General features: G+C 40.4%; 1 protein-coding gene across 12 annotated transcripts in view; it reads right to left on the bottom strand.

Annotated features, from left to right (window-relative positions):
* The window catches only part of btrc.L (beta-transducin repeat containing E3 ubiquitin protein ligase L homeolog), a 117,789-nt gene extending 103,898 nt beyond the window's left edge, over positions 1–13,891 (bottom strand). For 6 of the 12 annotated variants that reach the window (XM_018225237.2, XM_018225240.2, XM_018225241.2 and 3 more), the window contains exons 1-2: positions 13,729–13,883; positions 11,046–11,157 (exon numbers count right to left, since the gene is read on the bottom strand). In XM_018225237.2, coding sequence (XP_018080726.1) covers positions 11,046–11,078 — 33 coding nt within the window. In that variant the 5' untranslated portion in view covers positions 11,079–11,157; positions 13,729–13,883. Of the gene's footprint in view, positions 1–11,045; positions 11,158–13,728 lie in introns of all 12 variants that reach the window. The other 6 variants (XM_018225238.2, XM_018225242.2, XM_018225246.2 and 3 more) reach the window with 6 other exon arrangements.
* Between the last annotated feature and the right edge of the window lie 2,683 nt (positions 13,892–16,574).

Below are 16,574 nucleotides of genomic sequence, written 5' to 3'. Positions count from 1 at the left end.
TCAAAATATACTGTATATATAGACTATAAATGTCACAATATAAGGTTGATTAGTAATTAACAAATGGCAGCACAGAAACCAGAATTTAATAATCAGCCCTGTAGCATAATCTTATATCACAGACAAAAGTATTTCTGCTTATAAATTTGCAACAATACCTAAGCTTAGCTGCTCAGAGCTAACACTTTCCAAGATGGTGACCCCTTGAGACAAGTTTGAAGTCAAAGATCATTGCTGCTTTTGAGAAGCTGAAACTTTAGGCTGGTACAATAAGTTCAATATGTAAAATAAGGCATTTTTAGGGTTTTGTTCTCCTTTAAAGACACAATATAGTTTAAATATGAAAAAATGTATTTAAAAAAAAATAGTTTTTTTCTTATTAAAGTTTTGCCTAGCCGCCATTATTAAGATTTTAGGTAAATCATACTGCACCAGATACTTCCAAACATGCTTGCACACATGAGAAGTCATACAAGTTTTGAATTTGCACCCACTTGCAGGGTAATGCATTATACTAATGCAAATTTCTGGTTAAAACAAAATGAAATCTCAGGGGCATATTTATCAAGGGTCGAATTGAAAAAACTTTGAAATTCTAATTCAAAATGAGCAACCGAAATTAAGTCAAAGTTTTTTTGGGTCGAATAGGTCCGTTTTCGTTCAAATCGAAGTAATAGTGCATTCGATCAAATTAGATTCAAAGCTTTTCCCAAAAAAAAAAAAAAATTTGATTTTTCAAAAGTCCACCAATTGACTCAGCAGGTTTTAGATGGCGAATGGTCGAAGTCGAATTTTTAAAGAGACAGTACATTATAAATTCCCATATTCTAATTTTTTCAATTCAAAATTCACTTCCACATTTAATAAATCTGCCACCTAAATTTTCCAGGTCTTGTAAAGTGCTGTCTGTGGCAAAGTGGCCAACCTGGTCTCACGGCAGTAACAGTGTTGTGTTTAGGAAGAACCATATCAAAGGGACTTCCTATTTTGGGTTTCAGAAATTTAGTTCCTAGATCTGTAACTATTTGTAGTACGATAGAAACTCGAGTAGTGCCCTAGGAAGTATTTGGAGAGGTCTCCCATTGGCAAAACTAGAGGTTAAAAGGCAGTTATACACGGATTGATTTTGTATAGTAGCCAACTGATTGGCTCCCTAATAAATCCCATGATATGTTCTACCAGAAGTAGCATAAGGATATAGGCACACAGGCTGTTGTCAGTCTGCTTATTTTTGCCGTCGGAGAGAAGCAGATCTGCTCAGTGCCCCTGCTAGGGTTGCCACCTTTTTTTTTGTGTGAAAATGAGCAGGGGGCGGGCGGAGTGATGTCAGGGTACTGATGACGTGGCGATCAGCGATTGGCTGATTGTCAAGTCATTCACTTCAACGTCCTGTCCGGATTTCCTAATTTGGAAATCCGGACAGGAACGTTTCACCCGGAAGTTGGCAACCCCAGCCCCTGCTCCATTGATTTGAATTCAATCAGACTGTGTGCGGTCACACACAGACGGAGGTCAACCCAAATACTGACCTCAGCTTCAGCTCCCCTGTGTGCGACCGCACATAGGCTGACCAGATAAAAATCAATGGAGCAGGGGCATTGAGCAGATCTGCTTCTGCAAAAATATGCAGACTGATAACAGCCACTGACAATAGCCTGTCTGCCCAAAAATGCCCACTAGAACATCAGCGGATAAATCCATTACGTGTGAGGTTAGACTGAAGGCTTGGAACACTAGTCTCCACAATGGCCACGAACTTATAGTACTGTGTTTTGCATTATGATTTTAGGTTGAGAGGAGTGATAGCCGTTGCGAGTTAGCAAAACAAGGAAAGATATTTGTTGTGGCCAGCGGTGTAACCAAACTCTGCCCACAAAGCCTTCCACTGCAATACATGAAGTCTTTCAGGAAAATGATACAATACTGCACAATCTACCTATTACAACATGAGTTAATGCACAGGAAATGCAGAATGCAACATGATTAGTTGTCTTTTGTTGCATCAAAGTGTAGCATTAAAAAAGAACACAACACAGATATGTAATAAATTAGTATATAACTCAAAAGCTTGCTAGTTGGCGAAAAGGGGCTCCACAAATAACTAACATGGGAAAACTTTACTCCGTTTGTGGGATTTAAAATCACCATATTGTTCTGCAAAACATATTTAGCAGTCCTATTAAAAAATAAAAAAAATGATTGTTCTAAATGATGCACCACTTCCCCCTGTGAGCTCCAAACATATTTACTAACTGGTACTTATGCCAGCCCAGAGAGTGAACACAGAGAAAAGGGTCAGACTAGTTGCGAATAAATCAAAACAACTAATTGATCCTTTTTCATCTCAACTTGTTTGATCTTTTAAAGCAGGGGCGTCCAACCTGCGGCCCAGGATGGATATGAATGCGGCCCATCTCGAAACACTCCGTTCCCGAGAAAACGTCATAATAATGTAATAATAAGTGTATTTAATATCCAGGTGTCCCATATTCCAGTGTATAGCTCCATCTGGTTATCCAACTGGTATTGTAGTTCTTTACTGTGTATTTTCTTTACTGTTACAAATCAAAAGTGTTTGTGTATTTCATGTGTGGCCCCAGACAATTTTTATTTTTCCAACGTGGCCCAGGGAAGCCAAAAGATTGGACACCACTGTTTTAAAGGGAAACCATCATCCAAAAAATTAATAATAATTTGATTTAAAAAAATTAGCAAATGTTTAATCCCTAAAGTACCAGTCACTCACACGAAATACAGACTACGTGTGTCTGCATTGGGTTTACAAACGTTGACTAATTTATTAAAAATAAAATTTAGGAGAAAAAGCTCAGGTTGCAGCGCAGCACGTGATTAATATCTCTATGGGAGGGCACAAATATGCCCTGAAGCACTGCCCATTTATGTACCGTATATACTCGAGTATAAGCCGTCCCGAGTATAAGCAGAGGTACCTAATGTTACCTCCAAAAACTGGGAAAGCTTATTGACTCGAGTATAAGCCGAGGTTGAGAAATGCAGCAGCTTCTGGTCAGTTTCAATCAAAAAATTTAGGGTTTCTGCTCCCATTGGAGGTGCCGGCGTCTTGTTTTTGGATGCCGGCGTCTTGTTTTTGGATGCCGGCGTCTTGTTTTTGGATGCCGGCGACCATTCTTGGACACCAGCGAATATTCTTGGAGACTATTCTTGAACGCCGGCGACTATTCTTGGACGCCGGCGACTATTCTTGGACGCCGGCGACTATTCTTGGACGCCGGCGACTATTCTTGGACGCCGGCGACCGTTTTTGCGCTTGACCCGAGTATAAGCCGAGGTAGCGTTTTTCAGCATATTTTGGGGGCTGAAAAACTCGGCTTATACTCGAGTATATACGGTAGTTGCAACTGTACTAGAATAGTTCCGGTAATAAGCCGGTTTGTAATGTGGTTTTAATTATATGTATACCTCCAAACAACTTAGGTATTCCTTGGTAGGGACGCACCAAATCCAGGATTCGGTTCGGGATTCGGCAAGAATTCAGCCTTTTTCAGCAGGATTCGGTTTCGGGCGAATCCTACTGCCCAGGCGAACCAAATCTGAGTCCTAATCTACATACGCAAATTAGGGGTGGAAAGGGAAATCTTGTGACTTTTTGTCACAAAACAAGGAAGTAAAATATGTTTTTCAGGATTTGGATTTATATTCGGCCAAATCTTTCACAAAGGATTCGGCAGAATCCAAAATAGTGGATTCGGTGCAACCCCATTCCTTGGGTTCAGCAGAATCCAGCTAAAGGATGGGTTATTGTACACTAACTAGGAGGAGTAAAGAAAGTGCATAGCCGCATCTTGTCAGCCAGTAGGATTAAAGCTGCATCAGTGTAGTTGGGAAGAAGATGGTAACTAGATGTTTGTCTAACTGCTTAATTTGGAGAAAAGCAAACCATTTTTTACATTTAATACACATTGCAAAAATACTTAAGATTTGAGAACCACTGCAGAAATGGAATAAAGGTGACCATATACTGGATGATAAAGCCGACCTGGCCTAGCTTATTAGCCTGCCTAACCAGAAAAACAGCTAGATATTGTTCAGGTTACAAAATGCCATTGGACAAGGACCAAACTGGTGTGTTGAAGCAGTGCTTTTTCAGCCTTAAATCCGTGCCATGATCCTAATCAGTTGAATGGAGGTTGAACAATCTTGAGCAGGTTGGTGTTCAAACGGATTATATATCTTTATAGCATTTTCCCATATATGCCTGTATAGTTCACTATAGATAAGATTTTCCTTTTTAGTGTGATCTTTACTGAATTGCACCAAGAAACAAATACATCTGAAGACAATTGTTGATGCTACTGGGCACAAAAAACATGACAATCAATGGCCATCTACACACGAGCCCTCAAGTATTTCAGCAGAATTTACTGCTTGTGTTAATTAGAATATAATTAGAATATAACTGCAGTCAAACAGCAGGAAACAAAGAACTGCAGATTGACCGCTGGAATGAATCACCGTTAGAAGGTGCATAATGGGGACAACGTTGAATTGTCTCAGATGGGGATATGGGCCATGTAGGGAGTCTGATCTATCTCAAGTCAGCTAATAACTTTGTGGGTGGGAAAAAAAGCTTAGAACCAAAAAAAACCTATATAAAATGGTATAAACATCCAAATAGCCAAAATGCAGTCTATGCCATCAACAGCCGTATTTGAAATGGCAAAGCTGGAAAGCCATTCCTGCCATGTGAATAACTATTTAGCAGTATGTACTTGAAGCTATTAGCAAAGTTAATTAACAATAAACAAGCGCCGTCTAATTTATTTTGATCTTAATAAACCTGGCACATCATATATTTATGAGCCAGATTAAAATGATGATGTCACAATAACTAAATGGAGAACTTCAGCAGACGATGGACAATAAAAATTCCTTGAAAGGCTCCATCTTTGACAGATTAAAAAAAAAAAAAACTTTAAATTGTTGTGTCCGCTCATTAAAGGGGACCATCAGGGTATAATTAACTAGCATGGTATATTTTAATATTCTGAGCAAACCTGAAAATGGTTGTTTTGTATTTCTAATCTAAAGTGAAAAGTAAAAAATTACCTAGTTGTCAAGGCCAGCAACACCAAGAAACCATCGTGCATATTAATTCTGACATGGCATTTTATCTTTTTGATAATTGTGCTTTGTATTCAGTCTTGCTGTACTATATAATTTCCAGTCTGACATTCAACCCACAATATGGTTGCTAGGGTAAAGGCCTCCCATACACAAGCCGATATAAGATGCTGACAGATTACGTCGGCAGCTTATTGCCTAGTGCAGGGGTCCCCAACCTTTTTTACCTGTGAGCCACATTCAAAGTAAGAAGAGTTGGGGAGCAACACAAGCATGAAAAAAGTCCCTGGGATGCCAAATAAAGCCTGTGATTTTCTATTTGGTAGCCCCCCATGTGGACTGACATCCAACAGGAGACTGTGTTTGGCTGTGCACCTGGTTTTTATGCAAATAAAGCTTTCCTTCAAACCAGGAATACAAAAATAAACACCTGCTGAGGCCACTGGGAGCAACATTCAAGGGGTTGGGGAGCAACATGTTGCTCGCGAGCTACTGGTTGGGGTTCACTGGCCTAGTGTATGGCCCTCTGACGGGCTTCCCTGATTGATATCTGGCCCATAGTCAGCCAGATGTAGATGGGTCAGGCTTTAAAATCCTGTCGGATCAAGGACCGCATTGGTTGGTTGATGCGGTCCTCGAGCGCAGTTTTCTTTTCGTTGTAATCCAATCATTGGGACTTGGGGCCCACGATCGGATCAGCCCGATATCTCCCACCTGAAGGTGGGCATATCAAGGAGAGATCCACTTGTTTGGCGAGATAGCCAAACGAACGGCTCTTCATATGTATGGCCAGCTTTTGTAGGGACCAATTATCCTAAGATACCAGTTTCATTCTAAACCTTAGGGTCTGGCCACATGAGCAGATTCGGGGATTCCTCGTGAGGCAACTTCAGGCGACTTCGGAAAACAAAGCGCCGCATGTGCCTTCCCCCGGGCAATTTTCATTTTAGCCGGTGGAGGGCAAGGGGAAGGCAGTTTGCAGAGATTGTCGCCCCGAAGAAGAGGAGATTTGTCGCTAGGGCGACTAATCTCCCCGAATCTGCTCTGGTGGCCAGACCCTAAAGCTGGTCATAGATGTTGAGATTTTTAAAAGATCAGATCCTGATCGTGAGACCACGATCTTCTCAGAACGATCGTACGATCGTACGAATTTACCATCAACTAAAAAGACCAATTTACCAGGAGAACAAAGGGGAGCTGCCTGCTTGGCCCTGCAAACATAGAGAGATTGCACTGGGACCGACAAAGATTTTTTGACCTGGCCGATCAATTTCCCGACAGATGTCGACCGAAAAATCGTAAGATGTACGATCATTCGAATACCACTAACCACACGATAATTGGTCGGGCTTCCCTAAAATCGGTCTTTCGGCAAGAAGAATCGTCGCGTCTATGGGGAGCTTTAGGGCAGAGACACACGCTGCAATTTCGGGAAGATTAGTTGCCCGGCGACAAATCTCCTCTTCTTCAGGGAGACTAATCTCCCCAAACTGCCTCCCCGCTGGCTAGAATGAAAATCGCCATGCGCGATTAGTTTTCCGAAGTCGCCCGGAGTTTCCTCATGAAGCAACTTCAGGCGTCTTCGGAAAACTAATCGCTCCTAGTACCATCCTGCCGGCGATTTTCATTCTAGCCAGCAGGAAGGCTAGACTAATCTCCCCAAATTGCAGCGTGTCTCTGCCCTAAAGAAACAAACAACAAAAAATTAAACCCAATTGTACATGGTCTTAGAATACGACATCATTGTCATACAAAAAGTTAATTTTCTGGTACACTACCCCTTTAAATCACAAATACACACCAAAATTTTTTTTAAATTATTTTTTTAACATTTGAATTGTGACCACAACAGAATTCATAGGCTATTGCACAGGGGAAAAAAAAAAAAGAAAAACTCACTTGTGGCCTTGTTCAGATGGCCACAACCCCAATAATACTTCCTCAATCATGTCCCACCCTCCCTCATGGCTTCTTGTAATGGGATTATATGCACAATATAAGGCCTGTGGGAGGTAATATGGAGCTTGTGGGGAGCCTACAGTCAGATAATGGCAAAACTAAATCTGTAAGATGAGCCAGCTTTCACTTTTACAACAATAGTTGTTATTTGAAACAAAAACAGCTCAAGCAAAACCTGCTTTGATCGAATACCTACCCTATTCGTTCTAGCAGTAACCATTAACTCTTCAGCACTGGCAAATGTAGAATCACTGTGAGAAATTAAAAAAAAAAAGTTCCTCAAGAGTAAAAGGTTTCAGTATTCCATGGGTTAAATGTGGGACTTATTTCTGTATAATAAACTCCCTATTTATTCTGCTAAAAAAGAATTGAACTCAATGTTCAATCTGGCCCAGCAAACGGTTGGAGGGAATATGTATATAATGAAACGATGCTCCACTTACTAAACATAAAAATTAGTAAATAAAGCTTAGGCCAATGGTATCATGTTTAAAGGGGTGGTTCAACTTTAAGATAACTTTTAGTATGTTATAGAATGGCCAATTCAAAGCAACTTTTCAATTTATTTTTTTATAGTTTCTGAATTATTTGCCCCTTCTACTCTTTCCAGCTTTGAAATGGGGGCCACTGACCCTGTCTAAAAACAAATGTTCTGTAAGGCTACAAATGTATTGTTATTGCTACTTTTTATTACTCCTTTTTCTATTCAGGCCTCTCCTAATAATATTTCATATTCTCAATCAAATCAATGCATGGTTGCTAGGGTAATGTGGACCCTAGCAACCAGCTAGCTGACATTACAAACTGGAGAGCTGCTGAATAAAAAGCTATATAACACAAAACCCAGAAGTAATAAAAAATGAAAACCAATTGCAAATTGTCTCAGAATATCACTCACTAAGACATACTAAAAGTAATCTCAAAGGTTAACAACCCCTTTAATATACTTCTCATGTACATGCACAGGACAGCGCAGGAGGTACTTGGGAAATGGATTACTTTTGGCTAATTTACTAAAGAGAAGTTTACTAAATGGCGAATGTGCCTTTCCAGGGTGTCCCAAAGGATACTGGGGAAACGTATCAAATGTGATGCAGCAGTACTCTACCCATGGGTTGGGTACTGCCTGAATGTTGGGTGTCCATGGCAGGTGTGGGTCACACTGGGGTACAATACTGTAGCGTGTTTTCTGAGATATGGCTTTCTGTGGCTCCCACAACTGATGCAATGGAATCCTACAATGGCAATTTTTATGGATGTGGGTTAAGGTTTTGCGGTGTTAGGGTCAGGTGTGGGTTGAGTTTTTTACGCATGTCAATACCGGGCCACAAGGTTAGAGAATTTCAACATTGGGAGCTGCCCAACATATTAGCACCCTTTTTCTCATTTACTTCTCTATTAAAGAACAAGCAGCACTGATTCATTACAAGGTTGATTTATTAAGCCAAGATTAAACACAGGTATGTGGGGTTTTTCTGGCCCTTTCAGAACCAAGTCAAACCAATGTCTAACTTTTTCTTGGACAATTAAAAAAGGTCAGTGCTCTTTTTTTAACCCTTTATGTGCCATAGATCACAAACTACAGTACCGGCAATCAAGGTATAGAATGCAACAGCCATCACATATCTGTGATTACAACTTATTCAAAGAGAAATCATGAGTCGCCCCTCTAGGAAATTCTACTGGCACAAAAAGAAAATTAATTCAAGTACACTAAAATGGTTGGATACAGTACACACGGAGCTACTAGTAGCAGCTACAAAATAACAAAAACATACATACCTTGGCATAGACAATACTGAGAATTGTCTATGCTAAAACACACTTAGTATCTTAAAGCCAATTAATATTATTGTCTATTTTGTAGCAGTGACAAATCGCTGCTACCAGTAGCTCTGTGTGTCTTCACTCTAAGGGCTCTTACAGACGAGCGTTTTTACCTGCGCTCCCCTGTGTTCCGTTTTTCTGCGTTCAGCCGCAGGGGAGCGCAGGAGTAGACAAATTAAATTTTTTCAAATGGGGCTGTACTCACACAGGCGCGTGTAGGCGTCGAACGCAGGAAAAATGCAGCATGTTGCGTCTCAACTGCGTTCGGCGCCTACACGCGCCTGTGTGAGTACACAGGGACCGAAACGTTGGAAATAGATACTATGTAATAAAATAAAAAAAATTTCACTAAAGGGAGTGCTGGTTTGGAAACTATTGGTGTATGCAAAAATTACCGTGCACCCCTCTCTATTCTATATATATATATATATATTAGCTACTTGTCAGGACAACAAAATAGACAATAGTGATAATTGCTTTGAAAAGTCGCCTGCGCTAAAGCACACGCGGCGATGCGTTTTCCAGTCGCCTGCTTTGGGCGACTATGGAAAATGCTTCGCCGCGTGTGCTTTAACTCAGGCGACTTTTCATTATAGCCTATGGGAAAACACGCTGAGGCAGTTCAGGGAGATTGTCGCTCAGAAGACGAGGCGATTAGTCACCAGGCGACAAAATCTCCCTGAATCTCCTCGTGTGAACTAACCCTAATCTCCCTGAAATGCCTTCCTCACCGGCGGGATTGCATAAGTATTGATGCGGTTTTCCAAAGTCACCCAAAGTAGCGAAAAATTATCACAGGCGACTAAATCTCCCCATGTGCCACCACCCTAATGGCTTGCCCAGGAATACATACAAAGAGTGCAACAGAAATGGTACTTGTAGCAGATTCATACATGTACAGACTGTATAGCCTGCTGCAGGTAGCCAATCCCAGCACACCACCGCATCACAGCTTTAACCAAGACTCTGAAAGAAGTCAGAATGAATGAAGTAGGATCAATATTGCAACTCAATGTTCTGTGGCAGGCAGTCAAACCACAGTAGTGTTATGGGTTAACTAATCAATGTGTGCATCACATAACATTGTTAAGATGCACAACTGGGGTATAGATGTGAATGATATAGAATGTCTATAAAGTGCTGTGGCACATGTCAGAGCTATTTAAATAAAAGATAATAAATATAATGCCAAACCCCATCAGAAGACTTGAAGCTCCCTAACATTGAAATTAAGGTTGAAAATTCACACAGGAGTCGACAGACTGGTTCCAAATCTATAAAACATTACCGTACTGGACTATTTTAGATGTTCATCCCTTCACTCCCTGTGTTTAATAGTTTGCTGGTCATTCAGAGCAACAAAACTCAGAGAAAGAAGTGTTTGGCCACTGTGGTTAACTATCCAAAGGCAGTGGTGAACAAAACACCCCTTGTGCTCTAAGGCAAGGGCAAATTTGAGTTTTTATATTTGATTTTTCATAGACCCCTGGGGTATCTGCTCTGACCCTGCCAGTGCACCTAGGTCAGGTGATTATGGTTACGGAAATTTGTCAGTAAGCAATTCCAAGCAATAATATTCTAACCTATGGGTGTAACAGCAGGGCTACAGCTGAAACTCGTGCAGGCAACAAAAACCTTATTTAGCCCATGTGTCATAGCCATAAAATTCTCAGTATCCCCAAGTATTGTAATTAAACAGAAAACCTTTTTTTCATGAAGTTGTAGGATAATACAGGTATGGGATCTATAAACCAGTTATTGAGAAAGGTCCAGAGATAAAACAATGCCAGTTGCCATAATGTTCTTTTCAAACAGTTGTTCGCATTTGACCAATTTTTGTTTATGAAATAATAAACCAGTACCCTGTACTTGACGGTAACTAAACCACCATAAATCCTTTTTGATGGGAAAAGCAATCTTTTTTTTTTTTGTAAAGTAGACTCCACATTATCCAGAAAACCTTAAGTCCCAAACATTCTGGATAATATAACCCATACCTCTAATGACTTTTTTTTAAAAAAAATTCAAAGAAAACAGAACAAAAACATTTAAACCATAAAAAGAATTAAACTAAAAAAACTAGGCATAATTCTAAATCAAATGGTTTTCTTTCACAAAAATAAATAAATTAAAAGATAAAAATAAAAAGTTCTTACTGGTGGCTGAAGAGAACATGAAAATCCTTCCATCTCAGTCCTTTTCCAGTTACTGTTTAGAGTTTATATAAATTGTTTCTTAATTATTCTCAATGTTATGGTTTCATATAAGCTGATTCCAGAAAATAAAATGATCACAGTTAAATCATTATACCAGAGGTAGTAAAAGGCTATAACAATTGATTACACTTTAAACAAAGACTTCATTTTATAATTAAAAAGTTAATCTGAAAATGCATTTGAAGGAACCATCAAATGGAACTAGTGGAGTTTGAATTCTCCCACCCACCAAGGTATCAGGGCTGGGGATTAGGGGGGCAATAAATTGTGGGGGTTTGGTGAGTAAAAGTGCGAGCTGAGAAAGCACTTTCCTAGCATAGCGGTCAGTTATATTCTATACCTATGCGAATGTAGGGAAGACCCTATTAAAATAAGTAACTCCATAAAATAATAAAAGCATGCTCATGTGCTGAATTCTATTCATGATGTAAAGGACAAGAAAAAGTGCATTTGTTTTCGGGTGCTAATATGTTAGGCACTCCCAAGTGAATCAAATCACTAAGTTATTTTACTTATTTTCCTTTCATATTGGCACTCATAGTGAATACACCTTTCCTTGTCCTTTAATTCTACATTTTTAGGCCCGTAAAAATTCCAAGGGGTGCAACATCTTGTTCTACAGTTTAACAGCCCTCCAGCAGTAACCTTAAAAACATTTATTTATTTATTCTTATTTGGGGCTAGATCCTTAAAACTACCCTTTTGTATGAATAAAAATATAGACTATTTTTGGGGGTATTTAAGGACACCACCTGTGTCGGTTCTCCAGAGATAATCACTTGAGAGCAGGTGAATAAATCAATAAATCTACTGAACCACCTGCGCAATACTACAAAATTACATGGACACCGTGTTTAATAGACTGGCCTTATGCTACAACTTTAATTCTCATCTTGCATGAATTGAAGTTAAACGGGTGGTAACTTTTAGTATGATATAGAATGTCCAATTCTAAGAAACTATACAATTGGTCTGTTTTGTAGTTATTTGCTTTTTTTTCTTCAGACTCTTTACGGCTTTCAAATGGGCGTCGCGCACCTCATCTAAAAAGCAAATACTCTGTAAGGCTAAAAATGTATTGTTTAGGGATGCACCGAATCCAGGATTCGGCCTTTTTCAGCAGGATTTGGATTCGGCCGAACTGAATTCGAACCCTAATTTACATATGTAAATTAGGGTCTGAGAGGGAGATCGCGTGACTTTTCCTCACAAATCAAGGAAGTAAAAAATGGTTTCCCCCTAATTTGCATATGTAAATTAGGATTCGGATTCAATTCGGCTGAATCTTTCGAGAAGGATTCTGGGATTTGGCCGAATACCAAATAGTGGATTCAGTGCATCCCTAGTATTGTTATTGCAACTTTTTATTACTTGTTTTTTTATTCAGGCCTCTCCTATTCCAGTTCAAACACTTGCTGAGGGTTCAGGCCACCGAAAAGGAGAGGTGAGTGACCCTAGCGTCTGCACGTTTGCCTAGATCACCATTAAGCGGAGGGTTCGAGGCATGAGCACTCGAGCCATACTGTCGATTTGGTTAACCATTAGGGATTTGCCTTGTATTATATTAATTTAAATGGACGCTGGAGTTTAAAACAGCCCAATACATATATAATTGTGCATAACGTTTCTTTTAAATAGAATCGGCAGATGAGGTTGGAGCGCTCTAGCTCCTGTGTGTTGTCTCTCCTATTCCAATCTCTTATTCAAATCAGTGCATGGTTGTTAGGGGAATGTGGACCCTAGCAACCAGATTACTGAAACTGCTGAATAAAGAGCTAAATAACTCAAAAACCTTACATAAGGAAAAATGAAAACCAATTGCAAATGGTCTCAGAATATCACTCTCTACATCATACTAATCGTTCATTTAAAGGTGAACAACCCCTTTAAGTAGTTTAAAAGATAAAATTGTGATTACAGGCCTCTGCTTTTGGGTGGGCCCAGCATCCACCAAAGGCAGTATTCTAGGAATTGTGATTCTAGGGCTCATATTTATTTGTGAATCTCCCACATTAGCACCCTAGGCTTATAATTCATGCTAAATAATAAGTATGCATTATTAAATAAGGCAACCCATTCAATTGGCTTTGCTGCAATGCCAGTGTTCGGCTTGCGACACTGTCGTAACGATTAACTACAACTCCCATCATTCTCTCTCGGGAAGGCCAGTATGTGCAGTTCAGCAGCGGGGGAGGGCCTAAAATCTTACATCCATCAGCTAAGATAATATAGTTTGGTAGGCTGGGCAGAAATAGCCTCCATAGCGTCCAGGGTATTGTTATCCGGCACCGCGGATCGTCAGCCATATACCACTCCCAGCAACCCCTCCTCGACGGGCTCCGCGGCCGCTGATATTGGAAGTGGTCATTTAACAGCGGCTGAAGATCCGCAGGCAGAACATCAATATCTAACAGTGAAAAGAGCAGTGAGAGGACAAAGCAAATAGGCAATCCAGGCAGCCGGGGATACAGACAGCCCAGCTTGCACAGTCACCAAGCCCCGACATATTTACTCATATCCGCCTCTCACAAACGCCCCCCCCTAAACCCTAAAAACCCTTAAATACCACATTAGGACAACGAAATACGTTCGTCTAGAGCAGATTTTCTATCGATGCTATTACCTTTTTATAAGATGCCATCACCCCCAGTACACCCTTATTCAGAGATGTACTTCCTCATCCGATGACATCATAATCACGTGGTTCCCTTAACTAAGAACGCTACGGCGGCCCGCAAGGAACAAACGTCAGAGAAACACGAAGTTGACACTTTTTTTTTTTTTAAGACGTTATAGTCAGAGTAAATTTGCATACAGAATCGGGCTCGTCGTTTTTCACGCAGAAGCGCTTGTTTAACCACCTTTTGTCATTATGCGAGGCAGAATGATTGGTTAATACGTGTAGATATGGTGTCACATGATGCTGCCTGGGATTCTTGGCCTGATCAGTCAGGCCACACTGGGCGTTTTGGGGAGATTTGGTCACCTGGCGAATAATCGTCTCGTTTTTGCGGTGACCGATCTCCCCAAACACCTTCCCTCACTCTGCGCCGGCTAAAATGAAAAAACGCCAGTGCTAATCACACGCGGCGATAAGTTTTTTCTGAAGTCGCCCGAAGTGCAACTTCAGATACAACTTTTAGGGGTCAGGCCACACTGACATTTTGGGGAGATTTGGTCACCTGGCGACCAATCTCCCTAAACACCTTCCCTCACTCTGCGCCGGCTAAAATGAAAAAACACCGGCGCTAATCACACGCGACCATTAGTTTTTTCCGAAGTGCAGCTTTCAGCGACTTCGGAAAACGAATTGCTGCGTGTGATTAGCGCCGGCATTTTTTCATTTTGCACTTCGTGCGACTTTGGAAAACGAATCGCCGCGTGTGATTAGCACCGGCTTTTTTCATTTTGCACTTCGGGCGACTTCGGAAAACGAATCGTCGCGTGTGATTATGGCCGGCGTTTTTTCATTTTGCTTTTCGGGCGACTTCGGAAAACGAATCAGTGCTTGTGATTAGCGCCGGCCTTTTTTCATTTTGCACTTTGGGCGACTTTGGAAAACGAATCAGCACGTGTGATTAGAGCCGGCGTTTTTTTTTTTTCATTTTAACCGGCGCTGAGTGAGGGAAGGCGTTTGGGGAGATTGGTCGCCACAAAAACGAGGCGATTAGTCGCCAGGCGACCAAATCTCCCCAAAACGCCCAGTGTGGCCTGACCCTAAAACGTGTATCTGTGGTTTTCTTATTTAGAATGGCATCCTCGTATGTGTGGAAGTAAGGGGAAAGCACCCAGAGGCCCAGTGTTTTAGGGATATTCTCTCTTGTGATATCACCCTTTCAATAAATAGGAAAGAGCAGTAAAGGATGTAAACAAACCTCAATAAATATACTGCATTGTTGCCATTAGGGTTGCCACCTTTTTCTGGAAAAAAATACCAGCCGTCCTTTAAATTTATTTTTTTCCCTATTAATAACATTGGGATTTCTTGGGCTTGCTCCCTGTACTGCTTTCAGTACTTTGAATACTGATTAGGTTCAAAAACAACTTTTTTTTTTTTATAAAACTGCAAAGGTAAAACATGTACTGTTCCATTGCACTGAAATCTTTAAACCCAACAAATTAATTAATGAATTATGTGTAGTGATGAGCAAAATGATTCGACTTTGCAGCGAAAATAAAGACCATATACTCGAATGGGCGAGTTGCGTATCAAAAAAAATTGTTGCGTATCAAAAAAAATTGTTGTGTATCAAAAAACTTTTGTCTCCTGTAGACTTCAATGCATTTTGGCGAATTTTAGCCATTTTGCAAATTTTCGACGAAGCGAAGCGGGTCAGATTCGCCCATCACTGATTTACGAGCAATTTCTCCACACGTTTGATGGCCATCCCAGTTGGCCTCTGACTTTATATCTATGCCAATAGAGGTAACTGACTAATAGCATTTGAAGTCCTGACTAATAACTTTTATAGAAACAATGGAAATCCCACAATAGGAATATAACTATCCCCATATGTAATACAAGGCACAAAGTTTGCCCAGATGGAGAAACCCATAGCAGACAATAAGATGTTTGCTTTTAAACAGTTGACAGTAGATTCTGTTGTTGCTATAGGAGACTCAAGTTATAGCAAACGTACCTTTCATTACATTACACTACATAATGTATTTTCTATACATTAAAAGGCATGTGCAAAATGTACAGTTAGTTGCTGAATGCAAATTCTGTGAGACCAGCTTCCCCATTCTATGCACATTGTCGCATCCATAACTTCCTTGTTAATGTAGAAATATACCTGGTTAATGGTTTTAACACAAGAGAGTGAACTCTTAACACAATAACTGAATTCCAATTAACCTGGAATGCCAGATATCAGAGTTGGAATTTAGGGGCAAATTTACTAAAGGGCGAAGTGACTAATGCTGGGGAAAATTTGCCAGTGTGACGTCATTTCAGTACTTCTCCGATTTACTAATGGTCGCTGGCGTAACTTCGCTAGAGAAGGAGATAGAGGAGATAGGTACTTCACTCCCTAATGCCTGCCGAATTTGCGCTCTGGTAAATGGACGTAACAATGCAAATTCACTAAGTTGTGGATTTTACCAGTCCCAAAAAACGCTATCGTCTTTTCCTTTTCTCAGGTTAAGAGCAAAAGAGCGCAAAATTATTTTGGGGTAACCTGCTTCCCCCCTACATTTCCTAACATATGGCACATAAACTACACACTGGGCTCATCTGTAGGCCAATATAACAACTCTATATTCTTTTATTAAGGTTTCCCAGGCTTGTGTAGTGTAATGTATTTACTGCAACATATACGTCCATTGAACTTAAACTTCCCACCGTATGCAAATTAGGTAAACCTAGCGCAACTTCATTTTGCTTGGCACAGTAACGCTAGTGCAATTTTTGCCAGTGTTCGTCGCCCTGGACACAACTTCGGATTTTAGTGAATTAGCGTTGTCCTG

This window comes from Xenopus laevis, chromosome 7L, assembly GCF_017654675.1.
Source record: "Xenopus laevis strain J_2021 chromosome 7L, Xenopus_laevis_v10.1, whole genome shotgun sequence".
Lineage (NCBI taxonomy): Eukaryota > Metazoa > Chordata > Amphibia > Anura > Pipidae > Xenopus > Xenopus laevis.
The sequence above is the reverse complement of the archived record's forward strand: the minus strand, read 5'-3'. Positions and strand labels throughout refer to the sequence as shown.